The 25,357-nt window shown below is 38.1% G+C and overlaps 1 protein-coding gene across 8 annotated transcripts in view; it reads right to left on the bottom strand.

Annotated features, from left to right (window-relative positions):
* The window catches only part of NNT (nicotinamide nucleotide transhydrogenase), a 93,043-nt gene that overhangs the window by 17,690 nt on the left and 49,996 nt on the right, over positions 1–25,357 (bottom strand). For 7 of the 8 annotated variants that reach the window (XM_033852850.2, XM_019930059.3, XM_033852851.2 and 4 more), the window contains 9 exons: positions 24,650–24,811; positions 23,725–23,835; positions 22,723–22,868; positions 21,322–21,517; positions 18,254–18,487; positions 16,799–16,959; positions 15,449–15,628; positions 8,080–8,239; positions 5,877–5,958 (listed from right to left, as the gene is read on the bottom strand). In XM_033852850.2, the coding sequence (XP_033708741.1) occupies positions 5,877–5,958; positions 8,080–8,239; positions 15,449–15,628; positions 16,799–16,959; positions 18,254–18,487; positions 21,322–21,517; positions 22,723–22,868; positions 23,725–23,835; positions 24,650–24,811 (1,432 nt within the window). The remainder of the gene's footprint in view (positions 1–5,876; positions 5,959–8,079; positions 8,240–15,448; positions 15,629–16,798; positions 16,960–18,253; positions 18,488–21,321; positions 21,518–22,722; positions 22,869–23,724; positions 23,836–24,649; positions 24,812–25,357) is intronic. The other variant, XM_073802092.1, reaches the window with a different exon arrangement.

Here is a 25,357-nt window from a genome sequence, read left to right as displayed (position 1 = left end):
ACATATGCACCCAACATAGGAGCACCTCAATACATAAGGCAAATGCTAACAGCTGTAAAAGAGGAAATCGACAGTAACACGATAATAGTGGGGGATTTTAACACCTCACTTCACCAATGGACAGATCATCCAGACAGAAAATTAATAAGGAAATACAAGCTTTAAATGACAAAATAGATCAGATAGATTTAATTGATATTTATAGGACATTCCATCCAAAAACAGCAGATTACACTTTCCTCTTGAGTGCACATGGAACACTCTCCAGTATAGATTACATCTTGGGTCACAAATCAAGCCTTGGTAAATTTAAGAAAATTCAAATCATATCAAGCATCTTTTCCAACCACAATGCTATGAGATTAGAAATCAATTCCAGGGGGAGAAAAACATCACAAACACATGGAGGCTAAACAATACATTACTAAATAACCAAGAGATCACTGAAGAAACCAAAGAGGAAATCAAAAAGTACCTAGAGACAAATAACAACCAAAACACGATGATCCAAAACCTGTGGGATGCAGCAAAAGCAGTTCTAAGAGAGAAGTACACAGCAATACAAGCCTACATCGAGAAACGAGAAAAATCTCAAATAAACAATCTAACTTTACACATAAAGGAACTAGAGAAAGAAGAACAAACAAAACCCAAGGTTAGTAGAAGGAAAGAAATCATAAAGATCAGAGCAGAAATAAATGAAATAGAAAGAAAGAAAACAATAGCAAAGATCAATAAAACTAAAAGCTGGTTCTCTGAGAATATAAATGAAATTGACAAACCTTTAGCCAGACTCATCAAGAAAAAGAGAGAGAGGACTCAAATCAATAAAATGAGATCAGAAAGAGAAAAACAAATACCGTATGCTAACACATATACATGGAATCAAAGAAAAAAAAATGGTTCTGAAGAACCTAGGGGCAGGACAGGTATAAAGACGCAGACGTAGAGAATGGACTTGAGGACACGGGGAGAGGGAAGAGTAAGCTGGGACGAAGTGAGAGAGTGGCATGGACATACTTACACTACCAAATGTAAAATAGATAGCTAGTGGGAAGCAGCCACATAGCACAGGGAGATCAGCTCAGTGCTTTGTGACCACCTAGAGGGGTGGGAGGGAGACACAAGAGGGAGGGGATATGGGGATATACGTATATGTATAGCTGATTCACTTTGTTATACAGCAGAAACTAACACACCTTTTTAAAGCAATTATACTCCAATAAAGATGTTAAAATACATATTTTGCTCTGAGGGATTACTGGCAATTTTATACCATAGATTGAATATAGAGATGTAAGTGAATACACATGTACTCTTTAGCTTTCCTCTCTTCTACCAAAAGTTTCACTCATTTGACTAATTACACAAATAACTCCCATCACACCCACCCACCTGTCACCATGTTTTACAAGAAGGCAGGCTCAGTGCAAAGAAACACACCGTATTCTTTCAGAAAACCAGAAGCACTGGCTAACTCATCACCAAATAGTGCCAGCTGTAACTCTGAAACTCAGATATAATGACCTATGCTCTTGCTGTTCTTCATCATTTCAACTAGCGTCTGAATTGGAAACACAATGAGGTTATAAGCGTCCTCAATTCAGAATATCTTAACACCTATTATCTAAGTTCCCAGCAAATGTAAAACTCCACAGGGTCAGGATTTTTGATCTTTGTATTCACTGATGTATTCTCAGGACCTAGAACAGTGCCTGGCACAAAGTACTATATAATTATTCATACAGTGAATTGTCATTAACATGAATAGTCATGGCTGATAAGAAAGTATTGCAAAGCTGGTAAGAAACTCATAAATAATATCTATTTCTTTATTTAACTACTACACTGGATCTTTTATCTGGCCTAACTTCTACTGTCAGACGCATGTACCTTTATTACTTGATAAATTTGCATGTCCTAGCTCTTCCCGTACCCCAAAACATAACAAAATCGAAGACGGCTGAACTCTTGTTTATTTAGATTACATTTAATCCATGAAAAACAGGAAAATCCAGTTAGATCAACAAAATATTTCATCTTCAACTGTCTCCAAAGAATGGGTTTCCTAGTAAAAATAACATATATTTAAACTTATAGCCAGGTCACACAAGACTGTAAAACACTATTAAACTGCAAATACCACTGGCAGCTAGATGTGTTTAGGCAGAGGATGAAAAAGTAAATATTTATTTTTTAAAACCTGCAAAAAAAATGTCATGTTATGAGTAGTATAAAAAGTTTAAAATATCCCCCGGACAGTTATCTACTCTTCTCTTTTGCATTCCTACCTTCCTTCTACTCTACTCTTCTTAGCATACTATCACATTAAATGGAATTCATTCACTGATTCATTTGTTGATCAATTTGTTCTCTTTATATCTATAAACTTTTGAGAGTGGGAACTGGGACTTACACATTCTTGTATTCTCAGTACCTAGTAATAAGTTTCTATCAATAAATTATTAATAGAAAGATAGAGTTGAACACTAACACGAAAGCAATATATAACATCAGTTAGTCGATCAAAGAAGTTGAAAGGTGGTTTCATAAATTTAAAAGCAATAATGCCTTTATACAAAGAAAATCAAGCAGTGATTAACTGCAAAAAGAAAAACATATATACCTCTTTCTAAGAATTATTCCTTGGAAAGATTATCTCAGCTTTACAATGAAAAGCCTATCACATCAATCCAAAGACTGGGAAACAAAGAGAAAAAAATGTCTGTGCTCTTGTATCGTAAGATTTTTGTAATAAAATGCTTTCAGAGATCAAGCATAAATTAGGTGTTCTGGGTGCCCGGGAAGCAACAATATCCTGGCCACTAAAGAACAGCTAAGTCAGTGAACTTCCATGACATGAGCTCTTGTCATGAAATGTCATGTGCTTCACTAGATAATCTCAACTCTCTGTGAGCATGTTAGGACTATGGCCAGAGTAAAGGAAAACAGGAGTGTCTCTAAATCAACCATGGGCCATGAAGCCAGACAGACTGTACGACAGATGCAATTTTTCTTGGCACCACTTGGGCATAACTAATTGATGGCAATCGTATGTCCACACTGGCACGTTTCCATGCGGAATGTGTGCTAATATGTCACCACATCTGGATGCTGGGCATGCTGGGGTCCGGAGGCACAAAGATCTACTAACAGCAGAGGCCCGGCAGCTGTGCTCAATGAACACCGTGGGAGCTCCACAGAGTGATGAAAGGACTAAATTACCACAAACTGTAAATACAGATTTATTTCATTAAAATACGAGGTAACCGCTGCAGCCATCTCTTGTTCAAACAGACATTTGCCTCTTAAGAAAAAGCTAACATCCATGTATATACACAGTCCTAACTTCATAAAGAAAATCTGCATCTCTCCTATGGCAAGATGACACAAATAAAGCAAAATCAACAAAGTTGCTATATTCCCTTTAAAAAAAAAAAAATCCCACGGACACTAGGAAGGAAAAATATGATAATATACTCTCATCATGTTAGCAAGAATAGTTCTCTTCCATTTAATTCAAATGTGAGATTTACATAACTGATTACAAAGCCCATGTTGAAAATTCAACATATTATAGTCAAAAAAAACCCTTGGACATATTAATATATATTTCATCTTTAATATGAAATAGATCAGTATAAATGGCTTACTCTTCCTAACTCACAAGTAGAGATTAGGCTGACCAATAATTTTATTCTGATCCTACATAATAAATTATTAATAAATTTATTATTCATAACTTATTTGAAAAATCGATGACGATTATATGAAACAAAAGCTCTCATGAAAAGCCTGATGCTCTGGCCACAGAATTACTTCAATAAAAAACAAATTATAACTGAGAAACTCTTCATATATGTTTAATTAAATATCTGCTATAAATCTTAAGTCAAATAATTACTTTTCCAATGCAGTGTGACAGAAATCCTCCTCTTAAAACAGCAGTTTATATTATGTCCTCATGGATAAAATTCAAATTTTAATCAGGTCAGAAACTAAACTTTCATTTGTCTTATCCCTTTTTTTTTCAGATGATTTTTTTCCTTCCCTCTTAATTCCTTTCCTTTCACATCCTGCCTTCCGTCAAGCTGCTCAACCTGCACCCACAACCTGGACTGACCAGTGGGTAATAAGAGAGGTATGTCAAATTAATCATTCCCCTCCCTAAGGATAACTAAGACATGAAAGCCATCTTTCTCTGTTTTATTATGATTGCCACTCACCTCCTAAACAGTTATGTGGTGATAGAAGGCATTACTAATACATTAGAATTTTTCACATGTGGATTGAATAAAGAGAAACAATTTCTTTTTAGGAAAATCATGAAAGATTCTGTAACACATCCTTTCCACTTGCAGGTCTGCAAATGCTTTAAGTGGCAAGACTATGACTAAAAGGGAAGCACTGTTTAACACCCTCTACGAAAACAGGAATAAGTTATGAAAATGAGACCTTTTATGTGAAAAGTAGAAAACAAAGAGGATGCCTTTTCTCATTTTCTATCTTCAATTCATCTAAGGTTTTACCAAACGTGGAAACTGTCTACATCACAGAAACGATGGTCCTATCATGAAACAGTATCTTGATTCTGTGTATTTGAAAAGCACAGACTCACTATATAGGTCAAAAGCAAGAAAAGGACTGAAGAAGGAAAAAAAGGGTGAGAAGAAGGGAAGAAATAAAATGTAGCTGACACTAAAATATTTTAGATAACCCTCTGATTTCATCATCTAAGTCTCTTTTACCGCTATTAATAGTTGGGACATTCAAGCTGGAGATTATAGGACTCTGCATCCAGTCTGGCACAGGTAGTCTGACTAGTTCTAGGCACACTGTGGCTTATTTTCTTATCATCTGCCTCCAGACAAAAGTGTAAGATTGACAGCTCAAAGGAATTTTTATTAACAGACATTAACTGTTTTGTCAACATACATTAACATCCTGGTGAACAAACTAATTGTATTTAACAAGAGAGTTATCTTGCCGCTCTGACTTACGGTACCGTGTCAGTGAAACTGCTAGGGAACCCGTCTCCCCACGCAACACGAAGCAGCTATGCTCCAGGGACAACTCCAGACGGTCCCTTCTTCGCTGCTTCCTAACAGCGGAGTTCCAGAACGTGGATCCAAAGGTGCGCAGAACAGACGCAAAGTACTGCAAGGGTTCACCACCCCCCGCCCGATTTTTACACCCCACAAAACGCTTTATCCAAGGTCATGGGGAATAATCTAGAAATGCAGAGTCCTTGACTTTGCCATTCTGCTTAATATCCGCCCAAGAGCAGAGTCCAGTGCCCAAATGGCAAGTAGCAGGAACAGCTGCCATTCTAATTCACAATTCAAAAAGTGTATGGCTTTATTGATTACCTATTTTATATATAGGAAAAGAAATTTTTCTGCAGTCTTTTCCAGCCTGAGTGTGAGAGCTTTATCAGTCAACTATTAACCAGCCACAGTTTCACCACCGGGTCTCACCCTTCAGAGACCACTCATTTGAGATGTTTTTCTTCAGTGTAAACAACAGACACCAAAAAGACACAACTTGACGTGATACAGATGCCTTGCTTGACCTCCTTCCCCAAATCAAACCACAGAGAAACCAGGTTTCTCTTTTTCCCTACTGATAACTATCCTGGAATTTAGTACAATAAAATTTCCTTTTCTAAAATGAGACTATATTTAGGTTCGAGGCTATCAGAGGTAGCGACGACTAACAGGTAAGCCTAAGGCTAGAATAGAGTCTTTTACAACTTATAATAGTTTCTCTACCTAGTGTTCACAGGTAAAACTCCACTTGAAGAAACAGTCACCGAAAGGAGGGAAAGGAGGTCATCTATTTTCCTTTCCTTTAACACACGAACTGCAAGCACTTACCTGACTTTTTTGCCCTGTTCGGAGAGCATCTTTACCAAATCAGCAATGGGGTACTGAGCTTTGGCTGCACAGAGACCGTAGCCTACAAGGAACATTAAGAACACAGAAGAATGGGGTTTTATTTCAGATTGTATGAACTACAATTTCTCTCTTGATTGAAACATATTTTTATGCCAAAAAGGGCAATCAGTTAACAGGACTAGAGGTGAAAACAAAAAACTTACAATATGCACTTTTAAAAATATTGGCCTAAATTTCAAATTCAAATTCTCATGGTCCCTTCTCAGTCTCCTACAGTGTCTGACACTGCTAGGCACTCGCTCCCTACATCACATATCACACATCTCACATACACACTCACACACTCACACACACACACACACACACACACACTTGTGCACAGGCTCTCACTTGCTCTCACATAAACATTTTCAAACTGTCTCCCTACTTGGCTTTGATAACATTACAGTCCCCTGGTGCCCTTCCTGACTTTGTCACTACTCCTCCTCGATTTTCTTGAACAGATCTTCTCCTTCTGTGCCCTCGCCCTTAAATGATGAAGCTCCCCAGGGCTTTAACTTTGCACCTCATTCTCTCTTTGGAAAATCTCAGCCCATCCCACGGCTTCAACAACCACCTGACGGTTCCCAACCTGTCTCCAGGCTCACTGAGCTCGAGTTCAGCCTGTCCGCTGTCCCAGCTCCACCATAAACTTAATGTCTCCAAATAAGAACTTAAAACCTTCCCCCTCTGCCAAAAAATAAATAAATGAATACAGTGTTCCGTATTTCTGATGGTCCTACAGGTATGACCGAAAATGTCAGTCATCTCCCTTCCCCTTGAACCCCTGTGCTCTGTCCCTCCTCTCTGTGCAATGAATCTCACATCTGTCCCCACTTTCCTACACTCATTTTTCCAAAGACCAAGTCTCTGCTCAAGGTACTCCCTCTGCCCCCGCCCAGTGCCATCCATCCTCTAGGGCCCCATACAAATCCTCACTTCCTAACAGTCCTTCTTAGGTTTCCCATGGTAGAAAAAGTGTCTATATCATCCAATTCAGCCCTATCATAACCCACCGTGCATTATTTATCTATCTCACTTCTCCACTAGACGGAAAATGCCTAAAGGGAAAAGAGTGCTGTCTCTTACTCTCCCCCTTCTCACTCCAGCACAGCGTTTCTCAACAGGTAATGCCAAAGCGCTCTGGCTGGGACAAACCATGCTGCAGGAATGTCCCAGGCTTTACAGAATATTTAGTTTACCTGCTCCCACACACCAGCTGACAGTAGCAGCCCCGTCCTGGAGACAAACCACAACCCCAAACCCACGTGTTTCAAACGCCCCTAGAAAATGATATTGCCTCCACTTGAGAAGGCTTGCACCTGAATATTCAATCCTGCTAAGGTTTGTCATTTATTTACATCTTAGTATATAACCAACCAGCAAACTACACACATATCAAATCAATTGATTTTCTTTATAGAAAACTTCTATGATAGCATGATAGAGTTAAAAATCCTAATCTGGAATCAATGTATCGCCTGTAATAAATACAACAGCATTCTGCGATGAGTAAAGAAGTACTGGGCTAAACCTCAGAAAACTGGGAAACTGAGGCCTGAAGAGATTAACTGACTTGGTCCACATATGTCAATTGTCAGAGGCAAAATTAAAAACAGAAGTAAGGTGTTATGACTTCTAGATGAAGTCCTTTCTACTGGGCCTTGTTACCTCATCTTGTTGGAAACCACATGATTCTCAGTGATTTTTTAAACATTTACTTTTGGATATAAAGATATTAACATTTACTAACCTTTACTGAGCGAGTCTAACAAGTAAGTTAGACACTTTCATATACTAATTTAATGCTGACATAGGCCCAAAATTTACCAATGAGAAAAAAAAATAACCAAGACTCAAAGATGATTTAAACATTTGTACAGAACCACAAAAAGACACAGGTAGAATCCACTTCCTCAATTTATAGAATCTCTATGTGATTCCCAGTATATTAACCTAAGCCAAGAATTCTCAGGACTTTCCACTTAGTAATCACAGGGCTGCTTCTAAATTTCCATTACGTTTTCAAAAGTGAAGACGTTCCACTTTGATTTTTTTCCCTATTACAAGAAATTACTTTAATGTAATCAATTACAACAGCTATTACAGGTTGTTTGTTTGCTTTGGGGTTTTGGTTTTTTACCTGGAGTAATAATAATGCTATTAGCTTCTCGAATCATGTCAATTGCATTGTCAAGGTTGATTTCTGTATGTGTGCCAGAAATTTCCATGGGTTTTCCACCAGCTGTTGAAGTGGTACCGTAGCCTCCAAGAATCACATTAGCCAGGGAGCGATTCATTGCCTGGAGAGTAAAATTGTAGCTGTGAGAGCTTAATCCGCATAACTTTTGAAAATGGTATGAATCCTGTGTATATGGTATTCAGAATCATTTGAAGAGGCTTATTTGATCACCTAAAACATCGTAACCAAACCAATTTGATCTAGCTTCTGAAAATTATTTCAAAAATTTAAAGGATAAGAAGACATCTGGGAAATCACATCATTTTTTTCTATAAAATCAAGGGTACACTGATATCTTTTCAGTCAAAATAAATTTTTAAAAATTTAATGGAAAATTACCAGTCATATTGACATAGATGTGAAAAACTCAGATCTAGTCATTATTATCTGTGTACTGATTGAGCAAGTTCTACCTCCATATTGACATGTATTTCACCAGAGTAAAAGAGAATGACAGCTATAAGAAATTTTACAAGGGGACTCTACGGATCTCAGGTGAATTCTGATACCAGCTGCAAGCTGTCAAAAGGCAACAGGGAGGAATCAAAGGACAGGGATCCCTATCATTTAGAAGTCTGCTGCCCTCTGTCATCAGGAAAAAAGGAAATGTGGGAGTTGATACTGTCTTATTTTCCAAATCAACTACAGCTCCATGAAGCAATAACAGAAGTGACTGGATTCATCATTAGCCTTCTAAAATATTTCACTTCCAAAAAACGTAAATGAGTTAGTTTATACACTGCTTCGCTAAAATTTACACCCATCTTTTAACTAGAAAAATAATGTCAGGAAAAAGTAAGAGGAAGGCATTTATTGCATGCTCATTTACAATCATCCAACAAAGTACCATACAAACACCACGGCTGGAATATGTGACAATAACGGATCTGGTTTTGAAAACTGGAGACCTCTAGAGGTGTGGTGGTTAAAAAAAAGACAGGAAACTAGATGTTTTGAGTAATCAAAAACATTTTAAGGGGCTTCCCTGGTGGCGCAGTGGTTGAGAGTCCGCCTGCCGATGCAGGGGACGTGGGTTCGTGCCCCGATCTGGGAAGATCCCACGTGCCACGGAGCGGCTGGGCCCGTAAGCCATGGCCGCTGAGCCTGCGCGTCCGGAGCCTGTGCTCCGCAACGGGAGAGGCCACAACAGTGAGAGGCCCGCGTACCGAAAAAAAAAAAAATTTTAAGAATTCAAATCACTGTGTGATCAAAGTAGTCATTCTAAATGATCATAGCTGAATGTATCACTTCATAAAGAATTCCAAAAAATTAAATCCTATTTTAAGGGTTGTAATAAACATATCATTGATCCATCAGTTATACTATTTTAAAGCTATATAAGTGTCAACCTATACTTTAAAAAAAAGACAACACTTTATTTTTAAAGAGCAAAAAGCACCTGGAGATTTTCAGTGATAAGGAACACATCAGAGAAAAAAAAACATAACCACTCATCCAAAGATAGGCAAGCTTGCTACCACCTTAGGAGAGAAAATTACATATACTGCAGAAGTGGGACAGAGGCAAAGGCAGGGAAGAAACGAGCAGAGAAGAGGAGCAAAGGGCCACACTTGACTTATCATAAGTTTCAAAGATGTGGATCAAAATGTTGTCAGAGTTTTTTAAATTGTTCTTTTGACCTAACCCCATTTACCAGATATAACATTCACATTTCATAAAGCCCAGAGTCTGGTGGATTTGTCTAAGTTTCTTACATATAAAATAAAGTTCAGAATATATTTATGCATATTACTAACAGACAAGAGGGTCAGAGAAAAATTAAAGTGATGCTTTTAATTAAGTTCTTCATCTCAATCCAACGTGGAGTTTTAAATTCTTAACACAACCTCCTATACTTAAATCCAAGGTTGAATGAAAATCCAAATAGCCATACCTGACACTTCCCAAACATTCAACATTTGCTGATTTTGATAAATCTTTTCTAGTTTTAAATCACAGGATTCTGAAACAAAATTACCAGAAATACATTCTACCAAATTCTTGCCCTTAAAAACTGATTCAAAGGCCAATTTCAGACACTGAGATATTTCTGCAATAGATTACTTTAAAAAAAAAAAAGTGAAATGTACAAAGAGGCTTCATCACCTGCATCACACAGTCCTGTATAAAGGGAGAGATGACAGAGGCACAGAATGTAGAAGAATATGACCACTTTAACTTGGCTTAAAAGGAACCCTCCTTTTCTTCCTATAAAACTGAATGGAGGAGAGGGAAAGAATTTCTGAGGACATTTTATTAATGTGTACCCACTTCTGATGGTATCTTACAAAGAGAAATTAGGAAACCACACAGTAGTTTAACAATCAAAGTCAACTTGTTAAATACATATCCACAATCATATCACCATTAAGCTAATTCCATGTGGTCTCTTAAAAACTAAACTAAATTAATTTTCATCTCTGAATTTACCAACGCAACATCACAGTTCCAACAAATGTTTAGGGTTTAGGGCTTTGTTTTGTTTCCTTCTTTTTTTTTTTTTTTTTTTTTTTGCTTGCTTAAGTGATTAATGAGACTATCCTGTGACCACTGATCCACAGATTGAAGAGTTGCCAACTTCCAAGACAAAGTATTTGCAACACTGTCCAAGACTGTTCCTTTCAAGTTATTAAGTCCTGTAATGAAAATTGTATGCTACATTAAAGAGATCCTTAATTCACATAATTCCAAGCAAACTAAGAAATAAATATGAAAACAAAGGAAAGGTCATAATACAGACAAAGCAATAACAACATGTACACCATTGACTAGCATCTCTCATTTCAATGCTTTGTAGGTGCTAATTTGTTGATTGCAAGGCAAAAAAAAGTTATTTTTGGTTTGGCTTTGATCTACTTCATTCTGTTTTCTTTTCATTTGGAAACAAGCAGCAAAGTGCAAAAATCAGAAAATTTGCTCGGAGAATGCCGATGCATTTTTGTAAGCCTTCTATATCCCAGGCAATCTGGACACTATCTCAAGTAAATGGACTGCAAAATCATAAAGAGTTTAATGTCTATACGACATCTGGATAGAAAGCAAATCATTCATTTGAGCTGGCTGTTTGACACTGTCAACATTTTTCAGCTTTTATAATACTGGGTGTTGTGTAACCAAGCATTAGGCTCAGAGGATACCCAAAAGAATTCTTTGTCAGAACAAAAATTCAATTTTCGGGATGCTGATTACACTTAGGGTGCATTCCATTCCCTCTCACATAATAAAACCACTCTGTGCTGGTTTGGACTTGCATGTTTCCTTCAATAAATAACAAAATAATGAAGGTAAACATACTAGTAATATTAATAGATGTTTGATATGTGGTAGTGCTTCTGCTACCATAACCTATCTGGAGAGGATTCCAAAACGTGAAATGAGCTAACAAATAGAATATTCATCTAATGTTCATTTAACAATTATTATATTCATTTGAATGTGCCAGGTGCTAGGGCAGGCTCCATAAACACAAAGGCGAATAATAAATGGTGTCTTAGGGCTTCTCTGGTGGCACAGTGGTTGAGAATCGCCTGCCAATGCAGGGGACATGGGTTCGAGCCCTGGTCCGGGAAGATCCCACATGCCGTGGAGCAACTAAGCCCGTGCGCCACAGCTACTGAGCCTGCGCTCTAGAGCCCGCGAGCCACAACTACTGAGCCCACGTGCTGCAACTACTGAAGCCCATGTGCCTAGAGCCTGTGCTCTGCAACAAGAGAAGCCACTGCAATGAGAAGCCTGTGCACCACAATGAAGAGTAGCTCCCCGATCGCCACAACTAGAGAAAGCCCACATGCAGCAATGAAGACCCAACGCAGCCAAAAAATAAAATAAAATAATAAATTTAAAAAGATAAAAAATAATAAATAAATAAATAAATGGTGTCTTAAAATATCTTGTAAAGTGAGAATAATATTTCCTACCTCCAGAATTAGTTTGGGGATCAAAAGAGTTAATATTTGTAAAGCACCCAGCATATTCTACTATGCCCAATTACGAGGAGCTATTTCACTTATATTATTATTATGAACCACTCTGAGCTGCTAAGCACAAGCCATGGAGAAAGTTTCTTATAATAAACAGTTTATTATAAGAAATAAACAATTTCTTATAATAAAGATAAGAGTCAATGAGTATTAATGTGAAAAGTCAGAGCAGGAAAACTTAGAAGAAAAGGAAATTTCTATCTTTGAAATTGAAAACCATGCAGGTGTGTTTTTGTTGTTGTCTTGTCTGTTTTGTAATAAGTCATAGGAGTAGAACATGAGCAGTAAAACAAGCACTCTGCACATCACACTGGTGGGAGCTTTGACTGCAGAGTCCTTTGGAGATCAATTTATCAATATCTACACCCAACAAAAAGATCTTATTCCGTTTAATCAAGTAATTGTACTTATAGAAATTTGACCTAAGAAAATAATAAACAAGACACAAGGAAGAATACTGCAGAAAAAAAAAGTTAAGAACAACTAATATCATGGACTTGGATAAATAAATTATGGTATATGTTTGTGATACAATAACATGTAGACACTAAAATTTATTGGTTAGAAAATTAAACGTTAACATAGAATGTATTTAAATATATACATATGAAAAAAGACAAGAATTAGATATTAAGTGTTAACAGTTAAGTGGTAATGGCATTATAGATTATTTTATATCCTTATTTATCTTTTTCTATTTCCTTAATGAAAGATGTTTCATTAAACATCTTTTATTTTTGCAACTGAGTAATATTTTTTAAAAATTAAAGCTTCAACTGCTTTCAAATCCAAATTACTACAATTTACTATTACAAAAAACATATCTGACCCAGTGTGATACTTATGGTCACAGACAGCTATGAGACCTTGTTAGCCTTACATACAATATAGGAATAAAAAATATCTGAGGTATGCTGACAGTGGAATGGCATGCCTGAGGCAGTGGAAACAGAAAGAAAAGAAACAGAAGAACTAGAAAAAACAGATCAAGAAATATGAAAGAATGGATAAAAATTAAGAGAAATATGGTATAATTACAAAAGCACATGTAGAAAAGAGTACTTTCAACAAGTGCCTTTTATACCTTATTCTAGTTAATGCTACTGCAAAGGTTACTATAGTTACTATAATCAACAATAAAAGAAACTAAATAAAGAAGGGAAAGGAGAGGAAATAAAAGACACAGACAGAAATTTGGGAAATACTGTTGATAAATTTAAGAACCTAAAGAAAACCATTTAAGAGAAAAAGGATAAAGATAAGAAGGTACCCATGCTGACACTCCAAGAACAATATACAAGCCCCGACTTCCTCTCCCCATAAGTATGCCACTGGCCTTGTAAAAATACAAATACTCCCATTTAATTTTAAAATCAGTATTTGACAAACTGTTAAGTATTAATGACAATCTGCTGCCCCCTGCTGGTCACTGAAATTCACCAAATGAAGCAAAGTCAAACTAAGGGTTAAAAGTTCATTTTTAGAGAAAACTATTTCTAATACAACTGAATAAATTTTTCTCCTTCATAAACATTTGTTTTTAAAAACTCCACATCCTCGGGCTTACCTGGTGGGGCTGTGGTTGAGAGTCCACCTGCCAATGCAGGGGACATGGGTTCGAGCCCTGGTCCAGGAAGATCCCACATGCCACGGAGCAACTAAGCCCCTGCGCCACAGCTGCTGAGCCTGCGCTCTAGAGCCCGCGAGCCACAACTACTGAAGCCCATGCACCTAGAGCCCGTGCTCTGCAACGAGAAGCTACCGCAATGAGAAGCCCGCGCACCACAACGAGAAGCCCGCGCGCAGCAATGAAGACCCAAAGCAACCATAAATAAAAATAAATTAAAAAATAAATAAATGTATTTTTAAATAAATAAAAACTCCAAATCCTGACACTTTTCCAGTAGGAAACACCTGTCCAAACTCCTTGAACTTGGGGGATTTAATTTAAAACCTCTCAGCTTGTTTTGAACTTAGGCTTTCAAATTTTTGTTTTTTACAATATAGCCAAAGCAAACTAATTTTTTTATTATGAAAAGATAACTTCAGCATTCAATTTGCAATGAGATTTTTCAATTAAAGACGTAAGAGGAATTCTGAGTTGTAAAATAAGGTATTTTTATAATTGTAATAAAAGAATGAAGGTGAAGTTATTTTTCTGCCTGAGTTATTAATCAGCATAAAGTCACATTCTAACTTCACCCAGTTTCATGCTTGTCCTTTCACAGCCATTCAAAACAATTATTTAGAGAATAATAGCTATAATTTGAAAAAGTTTTTTAGTCAAAACTTTAATTATTTGCAGGATATCTTCTTGCCATTAAGAAGAGAATTAGAAACAAAAAGGAAGCTAGGAAGTATGTGTCTTGTTAATTTTTTTTCTAAATCATGCTGACCACAAAACTTCAAGATAGGCACTCTCACAGATGACGAGTGGGAGTGTAAATTGGAGCAAGCTTTCTGGAAACCACACAGCAGTAAGTAGGCAGAGCCCAAAAAACGAGCACACCCTTTCACTTCTAGGAATCATCCTAAGACAAAAATCAGAAGTGCCAAAATGTATTTAGGTACAAAGAGAAAGATAAATCAAACAACCTTAAAGTACAGCATTAGGGAAAATTAAATAAATCTTGAATATCCATATTCTAGATTAGTATGAAGACCCTTAAAATCATATTTAAAAAGCATTTTTAATGATAAGAAAGTGGTAAGACTATAATTTGGAAGATTAAAAAAATTCAACGTGGGCTTCCCTGGTGGCACAGTGGTTGAGAGTCCGCCTGCCGATGCAGGGGACACAGGTTCGTGCCCCGGTCCGGGAAGATCCCACATGCCGCAGAGCGGCTGGGCCCGTGAGCCATGGCCGCTGAGCCTGTGCGTCTGGAGCCTGTGCTCCGCAACGGGAGAGGCCACAACAGTGAGAGGCCCGCGTACCGGGGGAAAAAAAAAAAAAAAAATTCAACGTAAGACAGTGTACAATATGATCAGATAAGTAAACACACAGATATGCAATACACGAAGAAAAAGAATAGAAGGAAATAAAATCTTAAGTGTTTATCACCAGATGGAGGGAGTTAGAAGATTTTTATCTTATACTTAATTTTCCAAGTTATCTACACTTGTGTACTTTAAAAGCAGTATGGCAAATGTATTCAAACGAAACACTCTGATATTTCTGCTGGAGAGAAAAAGAACCAACACAGTCATTTTTACTGCAAATAAAAGAAATGACAAACAGGTCCTCATTTTCAGAACAGCATTTCCTTTTCCTCCATTGGCTGTTTCCTTACCACACACATGATGTAGGACAGTATCGCACCGGAGGAGCCGATGAGCGCACCCACGATGGTCAGCAGACTGTTGTTGAGCAGGAAGCCCTCTGCACACAGGGCCCAGCCTGAATAGCTGTTCAGCACCGTGATGACCACGGGCATGTCAGCACCCCCAATGGCAGCCGTCAAAGTCACACCCTAGCAGAAAAACCAGAGTGGAACTCAAAATTCATGCAATGAAAAGAAACCTCTGACACTGAGCATCATGGCTCCTAATCATTCCGGTTTTCCAATTAATACATTTACATGTAAGTTCCACACCTGGTAATGACCGAGTGACCCCTGTCGGACCAACTCTCCTACAGATATAACAAGTGCAAACGCTGAACCACAACCCCTGTGCAAAAACAATCCCTAAATCCCTAAAAGGGAGTGATGAAGAGCAGGCAAAAACTGGAGAGGGGTCTACACTCGGAAAAAAGTAACAGCGCTGAGTAAATGTCACAGTGTTTATGACTTTAGCTGATGAGGAGGGTCCTGTTGGTGCCAAGTGAAGCAGCTAAAACTAAAATATAAGCCCAGTCTTACTAGCTTGAAAATCTGAGGATAGGGTTTAGGGTGACTAAGCAATTACTGTATGTCTAACTTTGTGCTAAGCACTGTAGATGATTTAAAAATTTTTAAACATAAACCTTGTCTATAAAGTATATACTAAGAGTATACTAGACAAACATGAAGTAATCAGTGAATGGCACAGAGCTATACACTGCTCTATACACTGCTATAAATAGAATGCTAAACTGTGACATACAGACACCTAAAGAATACTGTAGGTATCCATATACTAAAGCAGTAACTGGAGAGGAAGTGGGGGGCCAACCTATCCTGAAAGGTTTCACTGAACTCCCTCACTGAACACACAGGGTTTATTAAAAGCATTTCATTTCATATGATTATTTGGTTTGGTATCAGAGCTTCCAACAAATGTGAGAGCAACTAACGGGCAGGGACTCTCTGACACTTATTTTATAGGGCTTGTCACACAGCAGGCACCTAATGAACAGAAATGAAACCCCTGGCTTTTTAAATTCCCATTCACCAACACATTGATCCAGTGAAAAGACCCCAGAGCAAAAAAGATGTCACATGTGACAACTTTGACAGGAATTAGTAAGTGAAGAGAAAGAGTAATTTTCTCCTTACACTTTTCTATATTTTCCAGACTATCCACAGATGAATACATAACAGCATTTTAAAACATTTTTATTCCATCAGGGGTCTTGAAGAGATAGAAATAAGATTAGACTGTAACCTAACAAAATACTTAGTTCCTCGCTAAGAATGTGCTTTCCATCTCTGACCTCTTACCATGACAGCAGACAGAGCTGACACAGAGCCCAGACAGGTAATGCCAGTGGTGAAGCTGGGGTCCATCATGAATGGGATGATTCCACCCACGCTAGCAGCCAGCAGGCCAGCATTGAGTAGGTGCCTTCCAGGGAGCAGGAGAGGGGCGGATTTCAGGATACCTAGGGCCAAGCATGTGGGAATCAGAACCTAGAACGTGTCACAAGAAACTCCCTCACACGCACACACTCTTAAGTGTGTATCATTTAATCCTAAACCACCAAAATTTAACATTAGGATAAAAACATGCTACTTAAAATATCACTTTATATCACCAGCTACTGAAACATAAAAGTAAATTAGAGTTCTTACACATAAATATTAATGGAAGTAGGAAAAGTAGGGCTTGACTTAATTGTCCTTTACTTTGATCACACAACAATTTCCTTACTCTTTGTCATGGAATCATGAAAAGTGATTTTTTTCCCCCCGTATGACCAATACAGAAGTTAAGTGTGGTTTTATTTATTGAAAATGTCAAAACAGAGTCCTAGAACATTAGCCTTTCTGATTGTATCAACTGAGCCCAAGGGAGAAGGGTCCTTGTTTGCTAGTTGGTTCTAAAGACAAAGCACGTACTAACATCTTACTTATGGTACATCTTCTCCTTTTCTTAGCCCCTTTTTGTTTCTTTTGTAAAAGTTGCCACTGCTGTTTTATTTATTTTTTGGTTTATCTTCCTTTTGATTGTCTCCTCCCCAAGAATATAAGCTCCATAAAAAAATAAAATAATAAAGACAAAGCGTGAGACAATATCGTACGCTTTAAGTTCTTTTGTGATTTTTAAGTTTCATGGAAGTTCCCCACTTAATTCTAATGACTTGATTACTGAGAGACAAGACCAGGTTTTTAAATGACAAACTAGTTTCTCTAGAGACTTGCTTTTTCATGAAAACACTGAAAGCAGCTATGTGAGGTTTTCCCCTCCACTTCTATTTTCATGATTGGCTTTAGCGGTAGCAAAAGCTGCCAGGCTAGCCCCCTAAAATGTGTATTTGTTTTAAAAGTAAGTACTGTATACTAATCACACAAATTTATTCAATAAGCCTCTCTCTATTCTGGAAAATGTATGAATCATTTCTGTGACTGTTACACCAGCATCTCTAACCAAGGATTATAAAGACGTTATTTTGTTCATACACATTATCAAAGGTCAACTAGTCCCTCTATGTGAATTTCTGTGCATTAGTTTCCTTCACTAGCTGTCTGCAGACAACATGGCTTCAAAGCTTTGTGAGATCTGTAAGGATCAATAAAGGGAAGCCATGTTTATGGAGAAAAAAAAACTTTCATAGTGTCATACAAATACTCTTCACCTAACAGGTTCCACTACTAAGCTATTTTCTGAAATTGAAATGGACCCCTAAACACCCTAAATAATAGATATTTACCTCTATGTTATACTGAATCACTTACCCTGCAATTTTCCATAGGCAACAAGAGACCCACTAAACGTGACACCACCGATGTAAGTACCGAGGTAGGCCACGGTCTTGGTAAGATTAGCTGCTGCATCCATAGCGAAATGTGGATATTCTACAATGTACTCAGCTATGCACGTAAGCACAGCTGCCAAGCCCACTAAACTGTGGAAAGCAGCAACTAACTGAGGTAAGTCAGAAATCTGGATGCGTTTCGCAATTGTCAGTCCTGTTGGAAAGTGAAAGTCAAAGAGAAATTAAAACTTGACAGACCTTTGAGAAACAACCCAATAAAGACCACACTTGAATATTACTCAGCCATAAAAAATCGGAAATCTTGACATGGATGGACCTTGAGGGCATTATGCTAAGTGAAGTAAGTCAGACAGAGAAAGACAAATACCATAGGATCTCACTTTTATGTGGAATCTGAAACAAACAAACAAACAAACAAAAAACCAAGCTCATAGATACAGAGAACAGATTGGTGGTTGCCAGAGGCGGGAGGTGGGATGGGGGGTGGGCAAAATGGGTGAAGGGGGTCAGAAGGTACAAACTTCCAGTAATAAAATAAATAGTCCTGGAGATGGAATGTACAGCATGGTGACTATAGTTAATAAAGCTGTACTGCATATTTGAAAGTTGCTAAGAGAGTAGATTTTAAAAGTTCTCATCACGGGCTTCCCTGGTGGCGCAGTGGTTGAGAGTCTGCCTGCCGATGCAGGGGACGCAGGTTCGTGCCCCGGTCCGGGAAGATCCCACATGCCACGGAGCGTCTGGGCCCGTGAGCCATGGCCGCTGAGCCTGCGCGTCCGGAGCCTGTGCTCCGCAACGGGAGAGGCCACAACAGTGAGAGGCCCGCGTACCGCAAAAAAAAAAAAAAAAGAAAAAGTCCTCAGCACAAGAAAAAAAATTTTAACTATGTATGGTGACGCATGTTAACTAGACTTATTGTGGTGATCACTTTGCAATCTATATATATAAATATCAAATTATTATGTACATCTAAAACTAGTATAATATTATATGTCAATTATACCTCAGTTTAAAAAAAGGCCTCTTAAGGTTATTCATCATTGTCATTAATTAAGTATTTATCTGCTTCCTGGCAAAATATTCTCTTACAGGGACTATTCTGGCAAGAACACTGGCTTAAATACCCTTTCAAACAGCAGGCTCTTTCAACACACCTCACCAACGCCCAACTCCAAAGAACCCAAACACACAGCATCAACGTTCCTTACAACCTTTGAACACTCTCCCGGACTAACGTTTCTTCAGATTACTTAAAGCTCCAACTAAACCCCTTAAAAACCCCCCACTGCATGAATAACCCAGGCTCTCTTCCCTATCAGCCAACATTTGCCCCTGAGCACACAAGGAACAGCTGGAATATGAAGAAGGTCTAGGTTTTCAGGTGAGTGGATGGGAGCCAAGTCCAAAGGTAATGAAATGCAAATATCTGAGTAGTAAACAACCAAATCAGGAGACTCTGAAGGAGTTGCCTGGCTACAGGTAGGGGGAATAGAAGGACTGGGGCTCACAACATTTGCAAAGATCATGCCTAAAGGTTGTCCTGCCATGAACCTACAGCACAAGCATTTTGCTTCAAGTGCTTTTCCAGGGACTGTCAAGAAAGGATGCACAGCTTTCCCAGGTAAGTATAAAAGGAGATGTAAAGCTAATGCTGTGCTTGGTAAGTATTTAACCACCAGCCCCTCAGAATAAAAACGTGCGTGTGTAAATACATACATGAGTTTTTACTCATAAAAATGTATGCAGCACACAATTTTTAAACAATAAAAATATATACAATACTCTTTACTGTAAGTTTCATATAACCAATTGACTCACAGAATGTTACCAAATTCTGGTATATGTAGCCAACCTAGTGTTTGCAACTGATGAATGAGTGTGGTTCCCACACGAATGTTGGTTGAGATTTTTGTTTACTCTAACAAGTAAGACGAGAGTGAAACAACGAGATGTATATAAGAACTTCACTCACTGTCAACCATGTGAGTGGCAATTTTGCTGAATCTGATAATAGTTTCCAAGTACTGGAAGAATATTTGCTCAATTTTTTTGTGCAATTCACAGTGTAATGACAAAACACACTTTTAAGTTTAAGCTTGCATTATTAATATTTTCTCCATCACCTTACTAGGTATGGACAATGAACAAAACAATAAATGAAACACAGATTCATAGATTTGTTGATTTCCATGGTGTAAATACAACTGCCATGGCTGCTCTCACGCTACCAACATGATGTCATTAAATATGGGTTCAGGAAGAGATGTACAGAAGCCCCATCATTACATAGTATTTCTACCACACAGACACAAGACACATGGATAATCTCAAAAGCAGAGATAATAAAAGCTAGTGAATTCATTAGAAAGTCATGAGTGTTTAGGATTATTACCTTTGTTTCTAGTTTATTTATTTTTAAGTTTATATAATTTAATTTTTGATAATAGCTGTGTTTAATAACCAGCTCGAAAGATTCTTGAAAATTTACCAACCAACCCCAGCACACCACTGAATAAGACGAAAAGAGTGTTTTTTCTGCTGGCACGTGTTTTTCACGTTTTTAACAGGTCTCTGAAGCAGAATCTTCTGCTGTTATTTATACCCAGCAGAATAAAAGATGAGCCTATAGATAGTACACATATAAGTATTCCAATTCCCTGTTCAATTATCAGCTAACTGGACAGAGTCAATAAAGGAAAACAAGAACTGAGCACAAGGCATTTCTCAGCCCACTCTTTTGACACAGATGATATTACTCAGTGTTTTAAAATGTTTACTTCTGAATGAGAATTACACCAACTGTGATGACTTTTTGCCAAAAGAATATTTACTGAAGCAACTTCCATTACGGCAATTTAATTCCTTCATCAATATGGGCCTCAAACAGAAATACGTATATTCAGAAACTGAAGTGCAATTAAAAAGTTCTTACTCCTAAAAAAGTATTCTTAAATCTCTAAGCCTAACTGCCATCAGGTGTTCAAAGGGCATGGACTTACATAAAGGCAGAAACCCACAAGTGCTTACCAATGGTACCGCCCAAAGCCATTGCTCCAGACATCTGAGCTAACAGTTCTGGGCACGGTTTTAGGCCTCCAAGGGTGGCTGCCAGGCCTCCAGCCACCCCAATCATGCCCAATGCATTGCCAAGACGCGCAGTTCCCTGGGTGGAAAGCCCGGCCAGGGCACCAACACAGCACAGGCCAGAGCCCAGGTACACAATCTTTTCAAAGGAAAGGGAAGAGAAAGAGAGAGATTATCAAAACCTTCAGTCTACTAGCTTAAGGAGAACTCCTCTTGAGGAAACATGATTCTCTAAGGACAATTTTAAATTTAGACAATTGAAGGACCAATAGAGCTCTTTTTTTTAAATATTTCAATATATTTTCCTATCCATTAAGGATATTACCATATTAAATACTTTAAATTGTACTTGCAATTATACCATTTATGTACATTGGCTTCTTCTGGACTTGATAGCATACAAATGCATATAAAAGTACCTAAATTTAAATGGAGTTATTATGGGATCTAGACCTGACCTAATGCTATAAGTGAGCCATCCCCTGAGGTTGTAAGTGCCAGAGACCATGCTGTATACTTTACTTATGCTGTAACTCAGTCTCATAAGAGTCGCAGGAGGAAAGAATCATCATCCTCATTTTATAAAAGAGAAAACCAGTGCTTAAAGAGGTCACATAATTTTTCTAAGGGCAAACGATCAGTAAATAGCAAATCTGGGATGCAGACATACGTCTCCCTGACTCACTGTTCTAACTCTTCTCAAAAAAGATTGTGTTCATTCAACAAACAGTACATGTTAGAAACAGCATAAACCAAAGGAGACCTGATTTTTCAGCTGTCAGAGAGGCTGAAATAGTCATTGAAAAGAAAGGTATGACTGAGTTTGGAACAAAGTTGAGTCTCTATTATAAATTATATTTAGACATGGAACTTTCAAAGTTCAACGTGATTATTTCTGTTTCTCTACACAGCATGCATTTTTAAATTAGCTTTTTTAAATGCACTGGCATAACATCTCCTGGATCCACAGGGGAAGAAAGTAAGTAGGAAAAGGACTAATGATATCTAATAATAAAAATGTTTTACTGATTATTTCATTGTATCCCTACAACAATCCAGCCAGATACATAAAAAGGGTACTAATAAACTTCTTGCCTCTTTTTACATGTGGAAAAACTTAGGGACAAACAGGTAAACCCATCCTTGCAGACTTGGCAGGCAAATCTGTCTCTAGAATCCAAGGTCCTGATTCTTAGAGGATGAGAATGCTCTATTTGACCAAGATGTTTCAAAAGTTACTGTCGTATTTGCTTGATAGAATTTGAATTTTGGTAATGATAATGTTAGGTCTACTTGGGATGAAGACACAGTACAAAAGTAAAAGCTTTCAAAAGAGACTCTTACTTGTTCAATGTTATAACCACTGGAGAGGGCAGCTAAGTATCCTCCAACAAAGGTACCGGCAGGGAGCAGATACAGGTAATTGTGTTCTGGGGGGTCGGTGGGACGTTTGAACATGTCCAGCATTCTCTGAGTCACCAGAAAGCCACCTTATCAAAGTAAATATAAAACAGAAAGAGGTATCTCATTGAGCAACGTAATTTTTAAAGGGCTACAAGTTTTCTATCTTAAGCACATCTTTATCATCTAGGAATAAATATCATTTTAAGTAACATTTCAGAACCTCGAAATTAGAAGTTATTCTATTATTCAAGCCAGTTACATTGAAGGGAGGAACCCTTAATACATTTAGGAAGAAAATTTGCTCTCAGAGTATAAAACCAACCATTTCTGCATGACTAACAATAAACAGCCATTCAAACAGCTCGGGAATGCAGAAGATCAAAGGCCAGGGGTTTTCTTCTAATAGGTTATTCTGTTTGTTAAACCCTATAATAAGCGATAAAAGAAAAACTACCGTATCAGCTGGCACCAGGTCTGTTTGGACACGTTAAAGAATTTATAGCTACAAAATATCATCGAATGAGTTTCATATACAAGTGATGTGCTAGGCTTTCAGTTTTCAGGAACATAGGCCAGGATAAGGCAAAAGGCTAAAGTTTTATCTAAAATTATACCCATTTAAAGATGTTATGGTGATAGCTCTAAGTCAGCTTAATTCAAAACTATGCATTAAATAACTTTCCAGTTAACCTGTAGGCATTGTAGTTAACCTTTGGGGCATTCAGGGGGAGGGGTGTTCTCTTATCAAATAGTTTCTAAAACTTACCAATGGGCAAAATAACTAATTTTCCTTCACACAGAGCATTTATCATCTGAGTGAAACATTTTTTAAAGGCATGATTAAATTCTTAAAAATCAGAATGTTTGTTTTATATTGATTTATATTTGCTTCTCGTGTCTCCACTAAAAATCGCACTCTGGGTTCTTTCACTGTCCTCATACCTGCAATGTTGACTGAGGATATGAATGTAGCAAGAGCAGCAAGGCCCTGAGAAGTTGTGGAAGGATACAAATGTCCTCCCATCAGCACCAACCCACCAACTGCGGTCAACCCTGGGAAGAAAGCATGGATATATTAAACAGTAGCTAATAGTCGTGCTGCCAAATCAAATGTCATCGCTGAAAGACCTCACAAGCACATGCATCATAAAGGAGAGAGTTCTCACACACATTCTCACTGAAGTACTTTTGTGGGCAAAGAGTTACCAAAACATATTCTCCTTTTGCATAAGAATTTTAACCTTTACTTTCTAGCTCTGTTCCCCTGATAAAGATATAAATCAGTAATGTTACTAGACAACATCGTTCATGGTGCAAAGGGACCTCTGGTGGTTACACAACTGGAAAATACTATGCATGAACAATAAATATATGATGGTGAAAGCCCATAGCTTTGGGCTTTCCTGAGCATAGTACTTCTTGGAATTGGACCTGTTCCCGGTGGAGATCCTGAAAGCCATGCCTGTGCAAGAGATGCCCAGTGGGGCCATGGTTTCCAAGCCACAGCAGCTCCCACATCTGTCCACATAGCTGTGTGGACCCTGCATGGCCCATGCTGCTGCTGTGAAACACTGTTTCCAAATTTTATCAGAGGAATCCCTTCTTTAAAGGAAATCATAACTGAAAGAAGGAACAGTAGCTCTGCACTGCTTGCAACAGGAGCAGCCCAAAGGTATGACACACTCCATCGGCCTCTCACTTCCAACCCCACCTCTGCACCCTCTGGGAGCCCGAGTCACCACAACCACCAAGATGCCAAGCCCTACAATTTGGAAAACACAGACTTTATAAACCTCACGGAAAGCACTCCTAGAGTTGAATAAGCCCTTGAAAACCTAAATTGAGGGAAAACAAGAGGCGAACAAACCTGAGATTGCATTAGTCACAGACATCAGTGGTGAGTGGAGAGCGGGGGTCACTCCCCAGACAGTGTGGTAGCCCACAATGCCAGCCAAGCCAAAAGTGGTCACCATCTGGGAAAAGGCTAAATTGGGAGCCGCAATGCCCAAACCCAGTATCCCAGTGAGACCTAGAGAAAGAGAGGAAAGCGTGTGAGTTCACATCCAATTATCTCGGGAGGATTAAAAGCACACACACCCCCACACACAAACAAACATGTGGGACAGTCAATGCTTTAAAATTCCACACCCTTGCCAATAATGAGATTTTTTGAGATGTTCCATGACTGGGAAGAGGGGTGGTGAAAGGGAGTTAAAGGTATTGCGAACAAAATTCAACTTCCTGACCACCACTCCCCAAAATAAAATAAATTTTAAACATCTAGTAAAATTTATGAGTCACCTTAATAACAATTTGCACATTTTCCTCTGTATAACTTGTCCTCTTCCCCATTTTAACTTTCACTGACAGTGCCACATGTGTTTATACAAGTGTTTTTATTCCAGAATTATAGGCCTATAAAGGATCTACCAAAGCATTTTCTACTTGGGCAACACACAACCTTTATAAGACAGACTTCTGTGAGGCCAAGTTCATGTCACTCTCAGATTTGGCTGAGGAAGAAGGATTTTAAGAGAGTAGGAAGGATTTCATTCACTCCAGCACCTCCCCAAAA

Source organism: Tursiops truncatus, chromosome 3 (genome assembly GCF_011762595.2).
Source record: "Tursiops truncatus isolate mTurTru1 chromosome 3, mTurTru1.mat.Y, whole genome shotgun sequence".
Lineage (NCBI taxonomy): Eukaryota > Metazoa > Chordata > Mammalia > Artiodactyla > Delphinidae > Tursiops > Tursiops truncatus.
This window is presented reverse-complemented; position numbering and strand designations above follow the sequence as displayed.